General features: G+C 44.0%; 1 protein-coding gene across 1 annotated transcript in view; it reads left to right on the top strand.

The window, feature by feature from the left end:
• The window catches only part of LOC129659030 (ATP-dependent translocase ABCB1-like), a 99,704-nt gene extending 75,575 nt beyond the window's left edge, over window positions 1-24,129 (top strand). Inside the window, 9 exon segments of the mRNA XM_055590029.1 lie at window positions 3,330-3,533; window positions 4,635-4,705; window positions 7,629-7,769; window positions 11,123-11,276; window positions 11,751-11,948; window positions 19,696-19,902; window positions 22,521-22,667; window positions 23,526-23,699; window positions 23,866-24,129. Of these exon segments, the coding sequence (XP_055446004.1) occupies window positions 3,330-3,533; window positions 4,635-4,705; window positions 7,629-7,769; window positions 11,123-11,276; window positions 11,751-11,948; window positions 19,696-19,902; window positions 22,521-22,667; window positions 23,526-23,699; window positions 23,866-23,961 (1,392 nt within the window). The 3' untranslated portion in view covers window positions 23,962-24,129.
• The last annotated feature ends 229 nt before the right edge of the window (window positions 24,130-24,358 follow it).

The raw sequence follows: 24,358 nt of genomic DNA, 5'->3' as shown, positions 1-24,358 counted from the left end.
AATTGTAATTGCTACCGAAAAAAGGTGTGTGTAGTTGCTGTAAGAAAGTTTGCTACTGCTGCTGCTAAGTCGCTTCAGTCGTGTCCGACTCTTTGCAACCCCATAGACAGCAGCCTACCAGGCTCCCCCATCTCTGAATTCAGAGGGGAGGGAAGAAAATCTAGACAAAGGTTGAAAGAAATGAAAAGAGTATGAAAAAATTAAAACAAGGGTAAAAGGAACAATTGTATCAGACTATAAAACTTAAATTCTGCTGCTACATGAATCTCTTTAATTAATATAACTAGAAATTATTAGACCAGCAGGTTTTGATTGGTGGGTAAAGTGACAATTTCTTCTTTAACTGTACCGTGTGTGCAAACTAAGTTGCTTCAGTCGTGTCTGAGTCTTTGCGACCCTATGGACTGTGGCCCGCCAGGCTCCTCTGTCCATGAGGATTCTCCAGGCAAGAATACTGGAGTGGGTTTCCATGCCCTCCTCCAGAGGATCTTCCTGACCCAGGGACTGAACCCACGTCTGTTGTGTCTCCTGCATCGGCAGGCAGGTTCTTTACCACTAGTGCCAGAGGATGATGGATTTTGTCTTAACCTTGTTTCACTCTTGGGCTCTGGCTTTAGAATGTTACCTACCCTCCTCCTCTTTGAAAAACTTCTGGCTTCTAGTAATCTATGCTCTCCCATGGAGTGTTCTAGAGACTCTTTTTCTGTATGAGGAATAGATACTGGGACGGTGAATGTGTCATTAGAATAAAGAACAGTAACCAGTGCAATGTCACCGGAAGCATTTAATCATACTATGCCAAGGGGCTTACTTCCCCGCCAGCTTAAGGTTCTAGGTTTTTTGGATCATCTTTCATGTACATTAAAGAAGCATCTTTGATCCATTTTACTTATTTCCGTGGCCTTGGCTGCCCTCCTCAGTGAAACCTTTATGTGTATGGAAGCTTAGGTACTGGAGTAATTTGTCTGCTGTGAACTTGCGGGATGTTCTGAGTGCTTCTTGCAGCTGGGTGCTGTGGGAAATGAGTTCTGAGTAGGGCTTGTGGATACTAAAAAAGGAACAGTCTCCATCTTGCCTGTGCCACAGACTCTTTTCAGATTATAACCCTTGACTTTGAAATTGAAAATGTCCAAATACAGAGCTGATTTGAAAGGCCACTCCACTCTGACTTATGCCAGATACGGCTAAACCTCCCTTTGTATAAGCTCAGTGATGGCATCAGATAAAAATAAATGCTCTGTTATATATGCCGTTTCTTGCAGCCCTGGTGCAATTCCTTGGTATGAAATTTAATTCTAGAGCTATTGGTAGTTTTATAATACTATTTCCCCCTAGTTACTGGCTTGGTGTTTATGCCAACATAAGTTTCAAATGATTTCAGAAGGTTGACATTGAGGCAGTGGGCTTGGAAAGAATTCTGTCTTAAAACTCAGAGCTGCCAGAAGCTTTGGTTATTAATCAGTGTATCTAGTCATTTTGGGGTTGGGAAAAATTTGACCAAGGCCCCAGAGGTGGAAATGACCATTCTGGACTGTTCTCCATCATTATCTTTCCCTGAGCATGGCCCTACTCAGGCAGAGGAAATTTGGAGAGTTGATAAGACATGGGCCAGAGCAGGAATTTGGAAAGGCTTGAGGTTGTGGGGTGTTTCCAGGGTAAGGGAGAGAAGTGTAGAGTAGTGAAGCGAATTGACTTTGTATTTTGACTTCTGACTTTTCAGTTGGAAATAACTGAATGCTTCTGACAGTTATGCTTCAGGCTCCTTCTGGCATGTAAACTGAAGGTTCTGATGCCTGCTTAGTATTGTAAATTTAAATTCCATAACATTCATCTCTGTGAATTTTTTCTGAACACAGTCTCTCTAGCTCTAGCTCAGTCATGTCCAACTCTTTCGCAACCCCATGGACTGTAGCTCACCAGGCTCCTCTGTCCATGGGATTCTCCAGGCAAGGATACTGGAGTGGGTTGCCATTTCCTACTCCAGGGTATCTTCCTGACCCAGGGATGAAACCTGCATCTCCTGCATTGGCAGGTGGATTCTTGACCACTGTACCACCTGGGAAGCCCTCTAAACACAATAAGCATCTCAAATAAGCCACAAAATATCTGGATACCCTCAATGATCAATATTAGGCTCAAGATTGCCAGGAGAAATATCAATAACCTCAGATATGCAGATGATACCACCCTTATGGCAGAAAGTGAAGAGGAACTAAAAAGTCTCTTGATGAAAGTGAAAGAGGAGAGCGAAAAAGTTGGCTTAAAGTTCAACATTCAGAAAACGAAGATCATGGCATCTGGTCCCATCACTTCATGGGAAATAGATGGGGAAACAGTGGAAACAGTGTCAGATTTTATTTTTGGGGGCTCCAAAATCACTGCAGATGGTGACTGCAGCCATGAAATTAAAAGATGCTTACTCCTTGGAAGAAAAGTTATGACCAACCTAGATAGCATATTGAAAAGCAGAGACATTACTTTGCCACAAAGGTCCATCTAGTCAAGGCTATGGTTTTTCCAGTGGTCATGTAAGAATGCGAGAGTTGGACTGTGAAGAAAGCCGAGCGCCGAAGAATTGATGCTTTTTGGATTCTCAAGAGTCCCTTGGACTGCAAGGTGATCCAACTAGTCCATTCTGAAGGAGATCAGGCCTGGGTGTTCTTTGGAAGGAATGATGCTAAAGCTGAAACTCCAACACTTTGGCCACCTCATGCCAAGAGCTGACTCACTGGAAAAGACTCTAATGCTGGGAGGGATTGGGGGCAGGAGGAGAAGGGGACAACAGAGGATGAGATGGCTGGATGGCATCACTGACTTGATGGACGTGAGTCTGAGTGAATTCCGGGAAATGGTGATGGACAGGGAGGCCTTCGTGCTGTGGTTCATGGGGTCGCAAAGAGTCGGACACGAGAACTGAACTGAACTGATGGGTAGTTATGCATCTAACGTTGGAAGTTTCCAGCATTCCCAGTTCAACGTAACTGTCAGACTGTTTTATCTTGCTAATTTGCAGAGCTTGCTTTAGGGATCATGGTGTCACTGTTTAATGAAAAGTTTTGTGGTATTAAAAAATCAAATGAGATAGAAATACGTAATTGAACTCTGAATTATTGACCTACTTTCAGTATTTATTCTGAAGTCATGAAAATCCTCATCTGGGAAACCAAATAAAGTTACATGTAAACTTTTACTACTATATTAGCTTATAACCGAGGAGATGAGATTTTCACAAAGCTGAATTTTTACAATCCCTAAGAAAATACATAAGCATGGACTTTAGAGATGATCGGAAGGTGTCTCTCTAACAGTGTTTTGTGTTTGTTTTGCAGGCTATAGGCTCTAGGCTTGCTGTAATCACCCAGAATATTGCAAATCTTGGCACAGGCATTATTATATCCCTCATCTATGGCTGGCAGTTAACACTTCTCCTGTTAGCAATTGTACCCATCATTGCAGTAGCAGGGGTTATTGAAATGAAAATGCTGTCTGGACAAGCCCTGAAAGATAAGAAAGAACTAGAAGGTGCTGGGAAGGTGAGTCAAATGAGATAACATTTCTGACCTGGGTAGAGTAAAATATTCTAAGCAGTGTTGTTCTGTTAGTCGTGGCTGCTTTCTATGCTCTGAGGATGGCTTTTGTTTTTGTTTATTTGGCTGTGGTGAGTCTTCGTTGTGTTCTGTGAACTTTGTTGCAGCATGTGGGATCTTAGTCCCTGGACCAGGGATTGAACCTTGGCCCCCGGCATTAGGAGCACAGGGGTCTTAAGCACTGGACCACCAGGGAAGTCCCTGAGAATGTTTTTATAACCATTCCTCAAAGCAGTCTTATTTGACACTTATTCAGCAGATTGCAAACTGAAGAAAAGTAGCAAAACAAATTCTTAGACTCACAGACTGAAAACTAATTTTGTTGGACTTTTCTAGTTACAATTGTTTTCATATCACTTTTTCTCCTTCCTTCCCCTTTCTCCAGAAATCCAATTGAGGAAAGGAGGCCTATTTAAGTAGATGTGGGGAGGGGAGATTTTAAAAACTTGAAAAGTCTTAAAGGTATTCACTCTAACTGGCTAAAATATCATCCCTCTTTCCCTTTCATTACACCTCCTCCCTTCATGTTACTTGTGTTTGCCGTCTGTTAATGTTGTTTTTAGTCACTCACTCATGTCCGATTGTTTGCAACCCCATGGACTATAGCCTGCCAAGCTCCTCTGTCCAAGGGATTTCCCAGGCAAGAATAACTGGAGTGGGTTGTCATTTCCCTCTCCAGGAGGTCTTCCCAACCCAGGGATCTAACCTGCGTCTCCCATGTTTCCTGTATTGGCAAGCGAATTCTTTACCACTGACGGAACCACCTGGGAAGCCCCATTTACCCTTTATCCTAACACATTTTGCTGGGGGTGGGGGAAGCATGTTGCATGCTTGCCTGTTTGTTATTGTTGCTTGATTTGCATTTTGAATCTCCCCTTTTTTTCCCCAAAAGTTTTACTTTATATTGGAGTATAGTTGATTAACACTGTTGTGTTAGTTTGAGGTGTGCAACAAAGTGATTCAGTTACACATGTATCTGTTCTTTGTCTAATTCTTTCTTCATTCAGGTTATTACCGAGTTTTGAGTCGAGTTGTTGTTTTGAACAGATGCGTGCATGGCAGTCGCTCTACTCCCCAGGGGCCTGTGAGCCAGGTTCTTCTGTCAGCTCCTTTCGCAGGTGAGGCTGAGGCACAGGCAGGTAATGCCACAGTGCCTCAGAGCTCATAAGTCTCAGAGCCACGATTCAAACGCAGACAGTCACGCTCCCAAGTTGTACCTCAGTTAAGAAACAAAGAGGTCTTTGACATATACAGACTTGGTTGAGTTAAGTTCAGTCGCTGAGTCGTGTGTGACTCTTTGCGACCCCATGAATCGCAGCACGCCAGGCCTCCCTGTCCATCACCAACTCCCAGAGTTCACTCAAACTCACGTCCATCGAACCGGTGATGCCATCCAGCCATCTCATCCTCTGTCGTCCCCTTTTCCTCCTGCCCCCAATCCCTCCCAGCATCAGAGTCTTTTCCAATGAGTCAGCTCTTCGCATGAGGTGGCCAAAGTACTGGAGTTTCAGCTTTAGCATCAGTCCTTCCAATGAACACCCAGGGCTGATCTCCTTTAGAATGGACTGGTTGGATCTCCTTGCAGTCCAAGGGACTCTCAAGAGTCTTCTCCAACACCACAGTTCAAAAGCATCAATTCTTTGGTGCTCAGCTTTCTTCCCAGTCCAACGCTCGCATCCACACGTGACCACTGGAAAAACCGTAGCCTTGACTAGACAGACCTTTGTTGGCAAAGTAATATCTCTGCTTTTCAATATGCTATCTAGGTTGGTCATAACTTTTCTTCCAAGGAGTAAGCGTCTTTTAATTTCATGGCTGCAATCACCATCTACAGTGATTTTGGAGCCCCCAAAAATAAAGTCTGACACTGTTTCCACTGTTTCCCCATCTGTTTCCCATGAAGTGATGGGACCAGATGCCATGATCTTCGTTTTCTGAATGTTGAGCTTTAAGCCAACTTTTTCACTCTCCTCTTTCACTTTCATCAAGAGGCTTTTTAGTTCCTCTTGACTTTCTGCCATAAGGGTGGTGTCATCTGCATATCTGAGGTTATTGATATTTCTCCCGGCAATCTTGATTCCAGCTTGTGCTTCTTCCAGTCCAGCGTTTCTCATGATGTACTCTGCATAGAAATTAAATAAGCAGGGTGACAATATACAGCCTTGACGTACTCCTTTTCCTATTTGGAACGAATCTGTTGTTCCATGTCCAGTTCTAACTGTTGCTTTCTGACCTGCATATAGGTTTCTCAAGAGGCAGGTCAGGTGGTCTGGTATTCCCATCTCTTGAAGAATTTTCCACAGTTTATTGTGATCCACACAGTCAAAGGCTTTGGCATAGTCAGCAAAGCAGAAATAGATGTTTTTCTAGAACTCTCTTGCTTTTTCAGTGATCCAGCGGATGTTGGGAATTTGATCTCCGCTTCCTCTGCCTTTTCTAAAACCAGCTTGAACATCAGGAAGTTCACGATTCACGTATTGCTGAAGCCTGGCTTGGAGAATTTTGAGCATTACTTTACTAGCATGTGAGATGAGTGCAATTGTGCGGTAGTTTGAGCATTCTTTGGCATTGCCTTTCTTTGGGATTGGAATGAAAACTGACCTTTTCCAGTCCTGTAGCCACTGCTGAGTTTTCCACATTTGCTGGCATATTGAGTGTAGCACTTTCACAGCATCATCTTCCAGGATTTGAAATAGCTCAACTGGAATTCTATCACCTCCACTAGCTTTGTTCATAGTGATGCTTTCTAAGACCCACTTGACTTCACATTCCAGGATGTCTGGCTCTAGGTGAGTGATCACACCATCTTGATTATCTGGGTTGTGAAGATCTTTTTTGTACAGTTCTGTGTATTCTTGGGGGACAACAGAGGATGAGATGGTTGGATGGCATCACCGACACAATGGACATGGGTTTGAATGTACTTCGGGAGTTGGTGATGGACAGGGAGGCCTGGTGTGCTCCGGTTCATGGGGTCGCAAAGAGTCGGACACGACTGAGTGACTGAACTGAACTGTAATTCTCCAAGAGAGGAATCACAGGACCTGACCTAAGGCAAGGACGTCTCTGAAGTAGAACCTGTGAGAGCAAGTAACCGAGGGCAGGGGAGGGAGCGAGGATATTGAGAATGGCTCTGACCCTGTGTTTGCGTGATGACCCTACTACATGATCCTGCTGGGAATGAGTTCTTTGTGGAACATGAAATTTGGGGTGTCTGTGAGGCTTGAGGGTGTAGTGCTTCCTGAGGACACCCTCCCTTCCTTGTTCTCTTTACCTGTCTCCAGTGCAGACCCTTTGTCCTTTAATGAACTCACGGTGAGTGCTCTAAAAAGTGACGTGGATACGAGCAGGCCCAACCTCTTTGACTCTTGTTTCTTACACAATGAAAGGAACAGATTTGGGTTTTATAGTAGACCCTTTTTATAGGAAAAAAATTGTTTAAATCCCAGTCCTCGAAACAGAGGCTGAGCTGCTCTGCTTGAAACAGGCCCACTCACCAGTCTGCGCCAACACCACCCAGCTCCATGTGGCTCAAAACCACACGTGTTAACTCCCTTGGGGGCACCTTCCCTAAACCCCCAGAGGGTTAGTGCCTCCTCTCTTGCTGTAACGTGTTACAAGGGAAACTTCCACTTCATGAATAATCCAGCTCAGCTCCTGGGTCCTCAAGGTCAAGAACACAGCTGGCACCTCTGCGTGGCCCTTCACGTCCCTGAAGCTCATGGGTTTTGGGTCAACACGTGTTGAGTGATCAGTGGAGAGTACGTATATGTTATATGTCCATGGGTGGGGGAAATGGAAGGAGTGCACTAACCCCTAACAAACTCTTCTTGTCCTTGGCCTATTTTACCTTGACCTCAACACTTCAAGGTGTGGTTAGTTCTCCGTTGAAGTGGAGATATGATGAGCAAACTTAGTGTTTTGGAAATGAAATCCATTTTGTCTACTATGCCACCATCCCCTACTGCTAACACATCAAAGGTTATGTTTTAAGGACTGAGAAATGAAAGTCAAGTAAATGTCAGAATGTCTTCTTTTCAGAAACTCTTTGAGGAAAGCACATGTCTTTGGAATTACATTTTCCATCACCCAGGCAATGATGTATTTCTCCTATGCTGGCTGTTTCTGGTTTGGTGCCTACTTGGTGGCGCAAGGCATCATGGAGTTTCAGGATGTTCTCTTGTAAGTACGGGGCTCCTATTGACAGTCGGGCTCTAGAAATGAAACCAAGGTGCATGTGCTTCATGCCTGGATAGGAAGCCTTACTGTGAAGCTTCATGAAGAGATTTTGGTGATTCAGAAGTTGGCATTTTTGCCTCTGAGTCTCCATGTGTTACTCTGAAAGCATCCCATTCCATTTGGGGAATTGGTATCTGCCCTTCTCTCCAGTACTGGCTGACATATTTGACCTTCTCAAATCCATGGCTCGGTGACTCATCAAGGGGTTTCCAGCAGGCCTAGGTGATTGGGAAGAAGCCTCACCCAGAGTCAAGCACCTGGTTCCTTTGAGAAGATTCTGAACAGGGCAGCTAAAGAATAGACGTGGAGCACTGAGGTCTGAGAGCCCTGGAATATTCTAGGATACATTTGCTTTGCTTGATAAGAGAAAAGGAATTAGAAGGTAAGAGCTGGAGAAATTGAGGAATGAAAAAGGAAAGCTCTATGGGAATATCTGGCTCATCGCCGTGAAATGCAGAAGATGGTACCTGAGTCAGAAGACAGGCCTGGACTTCCTTCTAAAGTACTGAATATACAGTTAAACTAAAATACGTGGTTTGGTAGTGAAAAGTGAGTGTAATTTTTCTGAGTGTCTTGATTTGGTGATGTGTGAGCTGCCCTTTGATAGCCACCATAATCACTGGTGACACAGTTTTCTAGTTAAACCAGCATCAGTGAGACGTGGAAGTACATGTCAGTGTAACATTTACATCCTATTTAGACATCGGTTTGTGCTCCAGGTTTCTCAGGATGACCCAGCAGAAGATTGTAAAATTTCCACTCAACTTCTCTCTGACAGATGATATGCAGGTGCTCTTTATAACTATGGCCAAAGGATTGTAATCAGGCTTCACTGGTATTGGTGCTTGATTAGATAATTATTTGATAATTATTGCTTTGAAGGTGAAAGTGTAGTCACTCAGTCCCATCCGACTCTTTGCGATCCTATGGACTGTAGCCCACCAGGCTTCTCTGTCCATGGGATTTTCCAGGCAAGAATACTGGAGTGGATTGCCATTTCCTTCTCCAGGGGATCTTCCGGACCCAGGTATTGAACTCAGGTCTCCCAAACTGCAGGCAGACTCGTTACCTTCTGAGTCACCAGAGAAGCCGAATTAGTGCTTTACTCTGAGGTTAAGGTATTCAACTGATGGAAGTTGCTGACTCTTGGATTGTTAGATTTGGAAAATAAGTCTTCTGAGTAAGAGATAGGGGAGACCTGTCTGAAGAGCTATCTGTTTGAAAAAGATCCTACAGTTCTAGATAAGAAGACCAAACGAACCATCTGAGTGATTTGTTCATGGACTCACAGTATTATCCTGGGAAGATCCCCAATGTTGTATTGGTTCTAGGCCCACTGTTTAAAAAGACATTTTGATCAATGTGTCCAGAAAAAGGCAGCTGGAATGTTGGGAGTGAAAGGAGTTACCAAAGATGCAAAGGGCTTTTTAAATAATATTCCAGTTCTTTGAAGGGCAGTATTAGGCAAAAGGATGTACATTTCTCTTTGATTTGAAAAGGAACTTTTTTTTTTTTTTTAAATTTTATTTTATTTTTAAACTTAACATAACTGTATTAGATTTGCCAAATATCAAAATGAATCCGCCACAGGTATACATGTGTTCCCCATCCCGAACCCCCCTCCCTCCTCCCTCCCCATTCCATCCCTCTGGGTCTTCCCAGTGCACCAGCCCCAAGCATCCAGTATCGTGCATCGAACCTGGACTGGCAACTCATTTCATACATGATATTTTACATGTTTCAATGCCATTCTCCCAAATCTTCCCACCCTCTCCCTCTCCCACAGAGTCCATAAGACTGTTCTATACATCGGTGTCTCTTTTGCTGTCTCGTACACAGGGTTATTGTTACCATCTTTCTAAATTCCATATATATGCGTTAGTATACTGTATTGGTGTTTTTCTTTCTGGCTTACTTCACTCTGGATAATAGGCTCCAGTTTCATCCACCTCATTAGAACTGATTCAAATGTATTCTTTTTAATGGCTGAATAATACTCCATTGTGTATATGTACCACAGCTTTCTTATCCATTCATCTGCTGATGGACATCTAGGTTGCTTCCATGTCCCGGCTATTATAAACAGTGCTGCGATGAACATTGGGGTACTCGTGTCTCTTTCCCTTCTGGTTTCCTCAGTGTGTATGCCCAGCAGTGGGATTGCTGGATCATAAGGCAGGTCTATTTCCAGTTTTTTAAGGAATCTCCACACTGTTCTCCATAGTGGCTGTATTAGCCACTATGGAGGAAAAGGAACTTTTTAACAAAAGATTTCCTCCAGCAAACTTCCTCCTTCCTTAAAACAAAGTATGGGAGCTGGCTTGGGGTGTGCGCCCTGGCACAAACTTGGAGAGCTGGACTTGACATCTTGTGAAGTCCTTCCTGACTTGAAGCTGCTATGATTCTAATGATGTAGATTAAGAATGGCGATGCAGGGAGTTCCTTGGTGGTCCAGTGGTTAGGATTCAGTTGCTTTCAGTACTGTGGCCTGAGTTCGATCCCTAAGGGGAACTAAGATCTCAGAAGCTGCAGCGTGGCCAAAAAAAAAAAACCAAAAGAACTCAGAGCATCTTGAGAGCAGCACACTATCTGGCTGTTTAAGGAACTCTCTTCTTTGCTGCATGGCTCACGGCTTTTCTAAGACTCTGATCCAATTCCAGCAAAACTGCCTATATCCATTATTGATGGCCACAGATACTGCTGCAAGACAGCCACCCACTAGCCCCCAGGAATGTACAGTAGTGAACATCTGTTCTTGGCTCTGAAGTCTGGGGTCAGCCAGGCAGTTCTGCTGTCTGGGCTAGGCAGAGGAGATCTCAGCTGGGCTCACGCGTGTGTGCAGTGAGCAGTGGGGCCCGCACAACACTCTTCTGTCTGTGCCTTGTCCTCCAGCCAGCCAGCCAGGCTTGTGGTTGTGGTGGAATGAGAGAGACAGGGGCACGCAAGGCCCCCTGAATCGTAGGCTTGGAGCTGGAAACCGTCACTTCCACCACATCCTGTTGGCCAGAGCAAGTCCCAAGGCCAACCCAGATTCCAAGGGCAGGAAGACAAATTCCACTTCTTCCATGGAGAGGCTGCAAGGTCACATTATAAGAAGGCGAAAACCTAGAGAGAGGTGAAACATGAGGTCTTTTTACAATCAGTTAACCACACTGATATGAACTTATAAGGAGACGGTTGCTTCTTGTTTGACTAATGTGTTGGATTCTTCGAGGCGGCTCTCAGGTTGTAGAAGTGCCACCCTTTTGGCATTGCAGTCGTTAACTCTTGACACATTTTGTCCTTGTTGTTGGCAGAGTGTTCTCAGCTATTGTCTTTGGTGCCATGGCTGTGGGACAGGTCAGTTCATTTGCTCCTGACTATGCCAAGGCCAAAGTGTCAGCAGCCCACGTCATCAATATCATTGAAAAAACTCTGATCGACAGCTACAGCACGGAAGGCCTAAAGCCGGTCAGTTTCATGTTTTGTACGTGACCTAACTGATGAATGAATGCATTCTAAGTGGAAGTTTAATAAAATCTGTGCTTTTACTTGCTGGTAGTAAAATGAAACTTTCTTGATCATGGGTTCATTTTAATAAATGCTGATAATATTGATACATGTTAACATCTAGTACTTTTATATAACAGAGCCACAGGGATATAGGAATACTGCCCATTTTATACACAAATCCTGTGAATCAGGTTTTATTATGTGTAGGTAATTCCGTTATAGCTTTGGGTTATCACATTTGTATTGTGTTAATGAGACATGCTGTGGAAATGCTGACCCTTTTAGATCTGTATTACTTTCTAGCAGTTACAACTGAAGCTTGATTGGATCCAAGGTCGCTGCCCTCTGATACCTGGCAGTACAGAGGATTGGCTCTAAAGTCAGTTTTCAGGATTGCAGCAATGAAATTTACTGTTACTGTCCTGATTTTAGAGTACGGTGGAAGGAAATGTGGCCTTTAATGACGTCGTGTTCAACTACCCGACTCGACCAGACATCCCGGTGCTTCGGGGGCTGAGCCTGGAGGTGAAGAAGGGCCAGACGCTGGCCCTGGTGGGCAGCAGCGGCTGCGGGAAGAGCACGGTCGCCCAGCTCCTGGAGCGGTTCTATGACCCCTTGGCTTGCACAGTGGTGAGCGCACTATTTTCTTTATTTTTTTGTGGAGTGTAGTGTTAGTTTCAGGTGTACGACAAAGCAGTTCAGTTACACATATACATATATCCACGCTTTTTTCAGATTCTTTACCCATACAGGTTGTTACAGAATATTGAGTGGAGTTCCCTCAACAGTAGGTCCTTGTCAGTTATCTGTTTTATATATAGAGGATTGTGTGTGCTAATCCCACGCTCCTAATTTATCCTTCTCCAACATGTTTCCCCTTTGGTAACCATAAGTGTGTTTTCGAAATCTGAGAGTCTTCTTTCTGTTTTGTAAAGTTCATTTGTATAATTTTAAAAAATTAGATTCCTCATTTGTATAATTTTTAAAAATTAGATTCCACATGAGTGATAGCATATGATATTTGTGTTTCTCTGTGTGAATTACTTCATTTAGTATAATAATCTCTAGGTCCTTCTGAGCTCCTTTCTTGTTCAGCTCATTCCAAATTTTTCATCTTCTTAATGCCTATTTAATTCTCGACTATAAACCATGGCTTTACAAACCTTTGAACAATGATTCCACTTAAAGCCTGACCTCCTTGACATAGTCTCAAAGCTGTGTCCACTGTTCCAGCCAATTTGTCCAACCTTTCCCTCAACTCTACTACCCTCCCCTCCTCGACAAGCAGCCTTTTTGCCTGCCGTCCCCCTTCCCTTGGTCTCAGTTACATGAGAGGATCCGGGGAGGTGGAAATCCAGAAAGGCAGAGGAGGGGCGCTGAGAAAAGCCAGATGGAAGCCAGGGATGGCAAGGAGAAGGCGGTCCCCAGTGGCAGACGCCGTGGAGAGACGGGGTACGGTGAAGACCGAAAAGACGTGGGAGGGGCTGGCCGTTAATGGGCTGCTTCTGACCTTTCACAGTCTCCTCCGTGAAGTGGTGGCGGGAGAAGACAGTTGCGCATGGCTGAGGTGTGGTTAGGAGGGAAACAGAGATGAAGTGTGTGGAGACTAGCGGCAGATCAAAGGAGAGGGAAGGAAAATACAACTGGGCAGAACCAAGGGAAGATGTTCATCATGGGGAATCCTGAACATTTTTATGGCTGAAGATGGGATAAAACCATTGATGGAGAAAGGAAATTCAGACACCTTCTAAGAAAAAAAAAAAAGCGATACCAACAAATTTGGGAAACAGATAAAGAACATAGAGGGATTCTCTTTTCTTTCTAAACTAAAAGGGTAAGTGAAGAGTCAGGTTTATTCATGGGACGTTCAGTAAACTGTCAATGAGTGCTTGTCAGGGACTCTCTTAGGCACTGGGAATGAGATAGGCCAACGAAGGGAGTAGGGACATTTTTGATTGTTATTTTTTGGTCGCACTGTGCAGCTTGTGGAATCTTAGTTCCCTGACCAGGGGTGGAACCTGGGCCATTGCAGTGAAATTATGAAGTTGTAACCACTGGACTGCCAGGGAACTCCCCCAAATAGTGAATTTTGAAATGACTGTAATGGGGACTAGAAAAGAATCAAATTAGGAAGGAGTGAAATTTATAGCAAAACATTTCCATTATGTAGGCCTTGAGTTATCGGTTATACTCAGGGATAACATTCAAAATATTCAACAACTGGAATGGCCTGGGCACTGCCCAACCAGGATGGACACCTGCTTTGTACAGTGAGACTGATGCCCGCCAGCTCCTTATGGGTCCTGCTTGCATTAATGGTTGACATGGAAATAGCATTTTCTGCCTGTAGGCGAGGGCTCTTTTCACTTCCTCACAGTAATCACAGTGATCATAAATATTTCTTACTGTATCCAAAGACAGTTGTGCCTTTAGTGAGTCTATTCTGTGACAGTTATGTACGCTTTATTCTTCTTTAAGCTTGGTTCCTTATTTTTACTACTTCATCACATATTTTCTGTGAATTCTGACTTTATGCTTCAGTTTTATGTTTAAGGTTTGGACAGAGAACTCTCAGTGAAGACCTTCCTGACAAATGAAGCCATCAGAGGAGAAAATGTTGTCTCTCAGACAGTGATCATGGTCCTTAAGAGACATTTATTAAGCAGCATGTTATATGTTAATCTCTAATGAATTATAGGGGATGGTTAAAGATTTTAACTGAAGAGATAGGGCATATCCTTCCATGAGTTAAAGAAGATAGACTTTGGGGCTTCCCCAGTGGTCCATTGGTTAAGAATCCCTGCTTCCAGTGTAGGGGACATGGGTTTGATCCCTAGTGGGGGAACTAAGATCCCACATGCCACTTGGCATGGCCAAAATTTTTTTTAAAACAGATGATAGATCTAGAGTTGATTCTTAAGGGAAAACTAGAACTAGAGGCATAAGGCTATAAGGGTGTGCAATCAAGATGTTGTTTGATGAAAGAGATAATGTGAGCTGTTGCTGATGAGTAATTTTTTCCTAATGTAGCATAAGTTGGGCTTCCCAGGTGGGAAAAGAACCCACCTGCCAATGTAGGAGGCTCAGGAGACATGAGTTCAGTCCGTGGATCAGGGGGATCCCCTGGAGGAGGGCATGGCAACCCGTTCCAGTATTCTTGCCTGGAGAATCCCCAGGGACAGAGCAGCCTGGTGGGCTACTGTCCACGGGGTCACAAAGAGTCGGACACAACAAAAGTAACTAATCATGCACGCATGCAGCATAAGTTGGCTGAAATAGCAGATTTAATTAGAATAATGACTCTCAAACTTGTTTGATTATAGCCCAGTTAGGAAAGGCAAAAAATTTTCATTCCCCAGCCTGCCCCCCCAATTGCACATGTAGTCACTGTAGTGGGAAAAACTCTTGGTGATAACAGAGTGTTGGAGTTGAAAACAGCAATAATGATAACAGTAAAATAATCAGACTACAAGAAAGTAAAGAAATAAATGGTTATTCTCCACATCCATTAACGCAGGGGAGCAAAATTAAAGACATGAACCGTACCAGTTATGGTTCAGCGTAGGAAACAAAGTGCTGTGGGCATCCGAGCAGCTGCTCGTTTAATAAGGGGGTTCAGCGCTCACATCATCACTGGCAGAGGGGAGTCAGAGTCAGCGCTCCCAGCATTCAAATCAGCGCCGCAGCTGAGATCCTGTGGCCAGGAAGTTGCCGGGACTTGTGCTCATGTCACAGCTGCTCCAAGCCTGAAGACACAAGAACAGAGTCTCACTGCTGCAGAAGCTCCTCTCTGCCGGAACACGGGCGACAGGTTACCACAGCTTCTGGTTTCCAGGTTTTGCACCGGGCATCTCACTGGTAGAACCTCAGTTACTTCTGGCGGCAGAAGGGAGCCTAAGAAGTAGATTTTAGTCCTGCAGTCCCTTGATAGGTGAAAGGACAGACACAGAAGAATATGGAAATGAGTGCTGAGAGCGTAGGAGAATAACCCTCTCAGGACTGCAGTGATGATGCAGTGCAAACAAAGCGCCCTCATCTGCCGGAGGAACACGGTGATCTCCTCCTGTGTGTTTGCGCTAGAGCTTTGAGATGCCACCAGGTGCTACACAGCAGCCAGCCTTCTTAGTGGAGGTGCCCCAGTAAAGGCTAGTAAATGCGCCAAGTTCTGTTTAGGAACATCAATTGGTGATCTTGAAAGACTAAGTCAGTAGGTTGTTAGCGATTAGTTCCTACTGCCATGAAAAAAAAAAAAAAGTCTGGGGACTGGAGCATCATTTGATTGTAAGAACTGAAGCAAGGACTTGACCCTGAGGTCAGGAAATGCTCTTGACCATCAGCAAGCCTCAAGTCACACTTAGCAACATTGATCTGAGTGCTGGTTCTCAGACTGGTATGGGTCCGAATGATCTGGAGAGCTCACAAAGAATGCAGCCACCCTGGCTCATTCACACAGGTTAGGACCAGGCCTCTTCATTTTTTAAACTTTGCCAGATGATTCTGATGCCAACCAGACTTTGAGGACCACTGAACTGGTAACTTTGCAAGTTTCAGGTCACATTGTGGCGAGTCTTACAAAATGAAGCTATGGGATTGTTCAGAGAGTAGAGGTTCTGAGGTTTGTGGGGCCTGAAAGTTGCACAGTTTCAGGGACTATACTTGAAAGAGTCTGAAGTTAGGAACACAGAATTAGTCACAAGCGTAAATATTTACTTCTAGTGAAAAAAATTCACAACAAAATATTAAAGCCTTAAGGATTCTGGTCCCTCTCCTTTTTAGGCAAGTTATCCTAAAGGCTTAGCCAGAAAAGCCCCCTGACTGCAGCCTGGCCTCCCCTCACCCAGGACATTGTTTAACTCCCAGCATTTGCCTGCAGATGAGGGTCCTTGAATCTTATATTCATTAGCTTCACTGAGACTCACTCGAGTCTTGAGTCTTCCCGTGACCTTTCCTTTCTCCCCTTGCCCATCCTACACACCACCATCAGAGTCCTCTCTCCCTCTTAGGACACAGCTAGAAGCCTGTCCTCTGGCTGTTACCCACTGGGTGCCTGGGCTAAGATGGATACATTGTTCCTTTGAAAGAAGACAGAAAGTATTTTTCAATTCTCAACCACTGTGTAGCCAAAATCTAACCTGTAGTGTGCAGACCTGAGCTCCCTCAGCCACTAAGAACGTGACCCTGCACAAGTGACCGAACTCTGCTCGTGTCCTCATCAGTAAAATGGGGATTAAAATCACACATATCTTGCAAGTTTTGTTAAGATTAAATGAGAGAGTACATGAGGCATACTTAATCACAGAACCTATAATATAATCAGTGCTCAATAACTTATCTAAAATTATTTCAGAGTAAATACATACAGGAAAATTATACATATTTAACATTTGATTGTGCTACTGAAATCAGGCAGTAGATTTAAGTCTAGAATAGGGATAGCTCATCATTTTAATCTAGCCTTTCATTGTTACAGTCAGTGTGTTACTTGAGATTTTCACTTAGGCCAGGATCTTTTGAGCAGTGTTCACAGACTCACTGGATTTCCTTGGTCTTCCTCAGACCACCACCCGTGCCTCAGCCAAAGAAGATGTGCATTGATCTTTTTACATTTGGACTTTTTAACATATTTTCCCTCAGGAAAGGATCCTTTAGGAAACACAAGTTTTAAATAGTTAGCAGTAGCTGTGTATAGTGTGGGGATGAGGAGCTCTAAGTATCTTATATGTCTGATGGAAAAACTCATTGAAGCTTGCAGGGATCAGTCATATTCATCTGATTATATTAGTTAAACAGTGTCTTTTTTTCTCCTAGCAGTGTGTGTGTGTGTGTGTGTGTGTGTGTGTGTGTGTGTGTGTGTGTGTGTGTTGCTCAGTTGTGTACGACTCTTTGCAACCCCGTGGACTGTAGCCCCCAGGTTTCTCTGTCCATGGGATTCTCCAGGCAAGAATACTGGAGTGGGTTGCCATTCTCTTCTCCAGGGGATCTTCCCAACCCAGAGATTGAACCTGGGTCTCCTGCATTGCAGGCAGATTCTTTACCATCTGAGCCACCAGGGGAGCCCCCTAGGGGTATAAGTCTGGAAAAAAAAATTCTTTTTCTTCCCTCAGTTCTCCATTTCTCAAGTGTGCAATGTTCCATCTAGCCTGACCTGCTATATGGTTTGTAACCATCCTTGTGTGGTTTTTCCTTCCTCTTTTCAGCCTCTACTTTCACTTTCACTTAACACCACGAGGAAGCCTGGAGCATAGATGCTTGGAATAGTCTCCATGGCAACTGGGCTGGGTACTAATAAGGTCATGGCTGTGTTTTCCATCCATCTTTGCACCTGCTAATTTCACAAATAGAAGCTACCTTCCTGCAGCAAAGCCCGTATGTACCCTGTCCTTGGCCAGCTGTCTCCCAGAGGCGTGCAGGCACATGGGATTCAGAGTATATTTATAGCTCAGGATATACTCATCAGTATTAGAAAAGCTCGAAGCTGAGTCACTGATGTCTTCTTCTGCGGTTATGGCAGCTCTCACTTGAATGCCAGCGTTCTCTTGCAAAGTAGATCTTTGGGGCAGATATGTCTCCATCAGAGAGGAAGGATTTTTATCTGCGAGGCCGTAATGGGCACGCCCAGGCTTCTGAAGGGTGATCCAAGAGGAGCCAGGTTCCTAGAGAAAGGCCAGGCTCTCCCTCCTGCTGCTCTGGGTAAGCTATAGATGTCTGTCCATCCTTTTATCCCCTCAGACATCTATCCCTCTCCTGTGGTTCCAAGTGCATCACACAGGCACCGTTCCAAACCACAGACAGTCCTTCACACACTCTGTGCCTAGCACTGTGCTCAGTGGGGTCCCTGCTGACGTCGCTGAATCCTCAATTCCAGAGTTTAGGGATTATAATCATTCCCATTTTACGTGCAAAGAAACTGAGTTACTAACTCACTTTCGTAAGGTCAACAACTATTTAGAGAGATAGGGATTATAATCATTCCCATTTTACGTGCAAAGAAACTGAGGTACTAACTCACTTTCCTAAGGTCAACAACTATTTAGAGAGATAGCGGCATCCTCCCACGCTCACTTCTGTTTCACTTGAGTCCTCAAACAGCTGATCCTGACTAACAGGTCAGATCAGAAATGTAACCTCCAGGCCTGTTATGTGGTGATAGCAGTTAGTTATTTCCAATTGAATCGTGGATGCTTTTCCTGTGAAAAATCAATACAGAGCAGTAAGGATGGGGGACTTCCCTGGTTGGTCCAGTGGTTAAGACTCCAGTTGAACTAGAGTTCAGCCTCTGGTTGGGGAACTGGGATCCTGTGTCATCTTATTTTTAAAAAATTCCACAGAAATAGAATATGTTTTATTAGTTTCTGGTGGCTGCTACAACAAATTACAGCCAGTTTAGGGGAGTAAAACCCCACAGGTCTATCTTATGCATTCTGTAAGTCAGATGTCCCAAGTGGACCGCATGGTGTCGGCGGGGCTGTGCACCTTCTGCAGGCCCTCAGGGAGAGTCTGCTTGCTTATCTTTTCTGGCTCATGGCCCCTTCCTCCATCTTCAAAGCCAGCAATGACTGATCGAGTCCTCCTCATGTTGCTTCACTGTGATCCCCAGTCTCCTGCCCTCCACCCCACACAGTTAAGGACCCTTATGATTATGTTGGGTCCACCTGGATAATCCAAGATAAGCTCCTCATCTTGAGCTCAGCTGATGAGCAGCCTTCCATTGTAATTCTCTCTGCGTGTGAATAACATGAGCAGGTTTCGTGAACTAGAGCGTGGATATCTTGGATGGAGGAGATGGGCATTATTATGCCTTGTTGCTGTTGTTCAGTCACCCAGTTGTGTCTGACTTTGCGACCCCACGGACTGCAGCATGCCAGGCCTCCCTGTCCCTCGCTGTCTCCCGAAGTTTGCCCAAGTTCATGTCCATTGCATCGGTGATGTCATCCAACATCTTATCCTCTGTCACCCCCTTCTCCTCTTGCCCTCAATCTTTCCTAGCACCAGGGACTTTCCCAGTGAGTCGGTTCTTCACATCAGATGACCAAAATACTGGAGCTTCAGCTTCATCAGTCCTTCCAATGGCGGTGGGGGGTTGATTCAGGGTTGATTTCCCTTAAGATTGACTAATTTGATCTTGAAGTCCAAGAGACAGCAATTATTCTGCCTTCCAGATGCATATATCAGAAGCCAGAGTTAAAATGCAAGAAACATGACAGTTCCCCAAAGCATGCAATTATAACCTGATTCAGTTAACCTTCAGTCCAAACTAAAAGCAACAACAACAGTCTCATAACAACTTGCAGTCTTAACGTAGGAAATAACAACATTAATTTTGCTAAATTCAAAAATGTTCCGGTTCTGAGGCTGATCCATGATCTCTTGTTTTCAGCTAATCGATGGCAAGGAAATAAAGCAGCTGAATGTCCAGTGGCTGCGTGCACACATGGGCATCATGTCCCAGGAGCCCATTCTGTTTGACTGCAGCATCGGCGAGAACATTGCCTATGGAGACAGCAGCCGGGTCGTGTCCCAGGAGGAGATTGAGCGCGTGGCCAAGGAGGCCAACATCCACCTCTTCATCGAGATGCTGCCAGACGTAAGTCTCTCACCAGATGGGGTGCCTGGGAGCCTGTGGTTGTGATTTGTAAAGGGCTGGATCCCAAAGGTGAAGAGAAATGAGCAACCAAAACACCCCCGATGTAGACAAGAGTCTTCCCGTCCCCGTCTATGTCGTTTACCCAACCACCTGCCTGACTCCCTGTGAGCAGTCTGACTAAAAAGTACACGTCTGGGAGGCCTTTCCCTCCACATCAGGGCATGGGGCCCACAGAAGCAGGTGTGACCGTCCCCATCATTTCTCTCCCAACCTTCTCTCCCCTCCTTTAACCTTCTAGACCATCTGTGGATAATGGGCCCTTCCTAAGGCTGGAACATCCAATGCATAACTTTAATCCTCTTCACTAATGATGAGGTCAGTTAGTCTGGGCATGGGCCAGCACCTCAGTGTCACCTGGGATCCTGTGAGAAATGCAGGTTTTCAGGCCCTACCCCAGACCTGCTGCACCAGAAACTTGGAACTGGGGTGTAGGAATCTGTGTTCTAATACCCCAGGTGATAAAGGGTGCAGGTACAGTTAGAGAACCACTGGGCTAGGGGTTAACAAAGACAAATACTGAGAGTGATTATCATCTAGCTTATGAAGTGTATCTTGCCCCCCTCACTTTGTCTGCCACAGAGCCCTGTCTTCCTGGGCTATGGGCTGTGTCCACAGAACACGCCTGTACACATCAGAATTCTTTTCCTCAGTGTCTACATGGGGAAAGAAAAGGCAAAACCCCTTAAGTCCTATGTTCTCTCCAAGGACCTACTTCTTCATCTCTGTGGTTCACACTAGGATTTACCTCATCCTGCAGCGGGGCTGGTCTAGCTTCCTTCTCTCGGGGTTTACAGTCCTGCCTTTATCTGCCTCAGTGGGATCTGTATTGTGGCCATACAGCCTGGAAACCCCTCCACCTGTGGGACTCACTTCAGTGCATCAGCCTCCCCGGTGGCTGCAGCTCTGGGGTGGGCCTGTTGCAACCGTCTGACCAAACCTCCCCTGAGCTCGCTCACACCATCTGCAGGTGGAGAGCTCTATGTTGAGTGCCACAGAATTAGGGTTGCTAGAAATAGCAAGCAAAAACAGGCAACCCTACATAGCACATGACTTTTTTTTAATTGAAGTACAATTGAACACAACAATTTACAGTGTTAAGTTCTGCCATACAGCAGAGTTGTTCAGTAACCTATATATGTACACATTCTTTTTTAATATTCATTTTCATTATGGTTTTTATAGGATACTAAATGTGCCAAACAGTAAGACTTTGCTGTGTATCCATCCTGTATACAGTAATTACTTCTGCTTTACCCCAGCCTCCCTCTCCATCCCTCCCCACCTCGCTCCCCTTGGCAACACAAGTCTGTTCTCTGTGTCCGCGAGTCTGTCTCGCAGCTAAGTTCACTTGTGTCATATTGTAGGTTGCACACATAAGTGATACCATATGATATTTGTCTTTCTCTTTCTGACTTACTTCACTTAGTATGATAATCTCTAGTTGCATCCACGTGGCTGCAAATGGTATTATTTCATTCTCTTTTATGGCTGCGTGATATTCCATCATATGTATGCACCACACCTTTGTTAACTGTTCATCTGCCAGTGAATATTTAGATTGCGTCCATGTCTCGCTTTTGTGAATAGTGCTACTATGAACATAGGGGTGCACGTATCTTTTTGAGTTAGAGTTTTGTCTGGATGTGTGCCCAGGAGTGGGGTTGCTAGATCATACGGTAATTCTATTTTTAGTTTTCTGAGGAATTTCCATACTGTATTGCATAGTGGCTGCACCAGCTTACGTTCTCACCAGCAGAGTAGGAGGTAGGACATGATTTAAAATCAAACTCTGGATGTCAGAATCAGAGCCCACAGTTTACAAAATTTCAGCCTGGCAAGAATCTGAGAATGAAAAAGGATAATGTGGTTTTCTAGGTTATACATTGCATTTCTGCTCTCACTTATTTACCCTATTAATTCCAGTCCTTATCGTCATATTTAATACTTAATTATCTACTGTGGGAAACAATATGTGAAAAATTTCAGGAGAATTCTAAAAACAAAAGTAAATCAGGAGATTTCAGCTTTTCAAGTTAGATACCAAAATAGAATTTCTTGGCGTCCATTAAAATTGTTGACGCTTTGGAAATAGTCTTATAAAAGCAGACAGCAAAAGGTTAGCGTTCTAAGAATCTTCCCTTCCTCACTTTTTGAAATAATGCAGAGAGCATCACCTACTGGTCATAAATAAAATGAGCTTCAATTATATTATTCTGCATAGCCTGTTAAAATCAAATTTCCTTCCTCTGACCAGTCTTTGTCCCAAATATAGTGAAACCAGAAGGCTTGAAGAGACTAACATTGCAGCAGTAGTCTTCCTCAGGTTCATTTGTCCACACTAAAACATAATTTTTAAGACACAAATGTCTATTTTCAAGAAGAGAAATTAATCCTGCCATTTAGAGCTATGAATTTGCTGTTAAACTCATCAACCCGTTCTTAGCTTCTGAACCTCAACCTTTTTGTGTATGGAAGTGGTTATCCTATTTTCTGCAAGCAGACTCTTTCTCACAGCTCTATCAGTTCTGCTTTTCATAATAACAAAACCCTGTTTACAGAAATACAACACCAGAGTAGGGGACAAAGGAACTCAGCTCTCTGGTGGCCAGAAACAGCGCATTGCCATAGCTCGCGCCCTTGTCAGACAGCCTCACATCCTGCTTCTGGATGAAGCTACCTCGGCTCTGGACACGGAAAGTGAAAAGATGAGAATTTAAATTGGTCTCATTCACACCTGAAGCAGCTGTCCTTAGACGGTTTAAATTTGCGCTACTGTCTCTACAGTAAAGAACAAAATTCAGGCTGATAACAAACTTGTTACTTTCAGTGGAATTTAAACACTTTCTGTAGCTGTCATTCAAGAGATCTAAGATGAAATGAGGCAGATTAGTCTTATAGCACGTGTGCTCCAAAAAATAGCCCTGGATCACTTTGTATTGATCCAAGAAGCTGCATTCAGGAGGCACGGTCCCATCTCTACTGACAGCATCTCCTCAACAACTATAGCAAAGAGTGGAAGCACAGAAAAATGTTTAAACCTGGCTGTTCCTTTAGGTAAATACTAGCTATTGTTTTTAGTTTGAGAAAAAGTTGAGTATTCAGGTATCTGAATGATAAACTCATTCTGAGATTTTTTTTTAAATCTTGTATTGGAATATAGTTGTTTTATAATGTTGTACTGAGAATTATTTTTTAATCTTAAAAATACCAAAATTCAGAGATGCTGTGTTTGGCCCGTGCCTAGGCTTCCTGACTTAACTGTGGTGCTAGACCAGAAGGATGCTGCATGGCTAAGCCCACTACTGAATGCTTTTAAATGATCGCAGGGGCTGTATTTATAGACACAACTTGGAGATAGCCCCTACCCGAGAACTAACCCAAACTAGGATTCGGTATCTTCCGTATAACAGATCCCTTGCTTTGTGAAATATGTGTTGTATTCCACTGACACTGTTAAAGAAGCACTTATCGTTGGATACATTAACGGTGAGGCTTGTTATGAAGGAGGATTTCAAGGGGGAGGATTATCCTGACCAGAGGTAATTTGTGTGATTATTGAACAGGTTGTCCAAGAAGCCCTGGACAAAGCCCGAGAAGGCCGCACCTGCATCGTGATCGCTCACCGGCTGTCCACCATCCAGAACGCAGACTTGATAGTGGTGATTGAGAATGGCAGAGTCAGGGAGCATGGCACACACCAGCAGCTGCTGGCGCAGCGAGGCATCTATTTCACCATGGTCAGTGTCCAGGCTGGGACAAAGCGCCAGTGAACGGTGACCGTATAAGCTGCCAAATATTGTCTTATAGTATTTGTGTTAAAATATGGCATTTAATCAAAATTAAAAAGTGAACACTTACCAGAGAAACTATGTAGAGTTACTTATTTAACATTTCCTGCCGCAGTGGAGGATCCATCGCACTCTGTTCTGGGTCTTCAGAGACTTTATATTGAAAGAACAGAAAGAAGCATCATCGACGGGAGTAAATCAGTGGGTATGATTGCATTAGAAAGGTTATAGAATCATTCAAAGTAGATTTTGTTAATAAAGTGTATAATTTTTATTTATATTTTCTTATTCGAACTATAACTGACTGCCCTGCTAAAAGATTACAGAAGTAGCAAAAAGTACTGAATGTTTGCATATAGTGCCTATAATAAAACTAAACTTTTATATGACTGGAGTCATCTTGTCTCAAGTACCTGTAAATCTGTCATCTCTCACCTGGACTATTGAAGATCACTTCTGCACTTAAAAAAAAGGGAATTCTTTTAAATGCCCATTAATTTTGTAAGAATGGTTAAGCTGTATATTAATTCCTGCTGTACATATATTTTCACATTGGCTTCTACAATGTATGGCCTCTACAAAGCCATGTGGCTTCTTCTTGAACTTGA

The sequence above is a fragment of the Bubalus kerabau genome, chromosome 8, assembly GCF_029407905.1.
Source record: "Bubalus kerabau isolate K-KA32 ecotype Philippines breed swamp buffalo chromosome 8, PCC_UOA_SB_1v2, whole genome shotgun sequence".
Taxonomy (NCBI): Eukaryota; Metazoa; Chordata; class Mammalia; order Artiodactyla; family Bovidae; genus Bubalus; species Bubalus kerabau.
The sequence above is the reverse complement of the archived record's forward strand: the minus strand, read 5'-3'. Positions and strand labels throughout refer to the sequence as shown.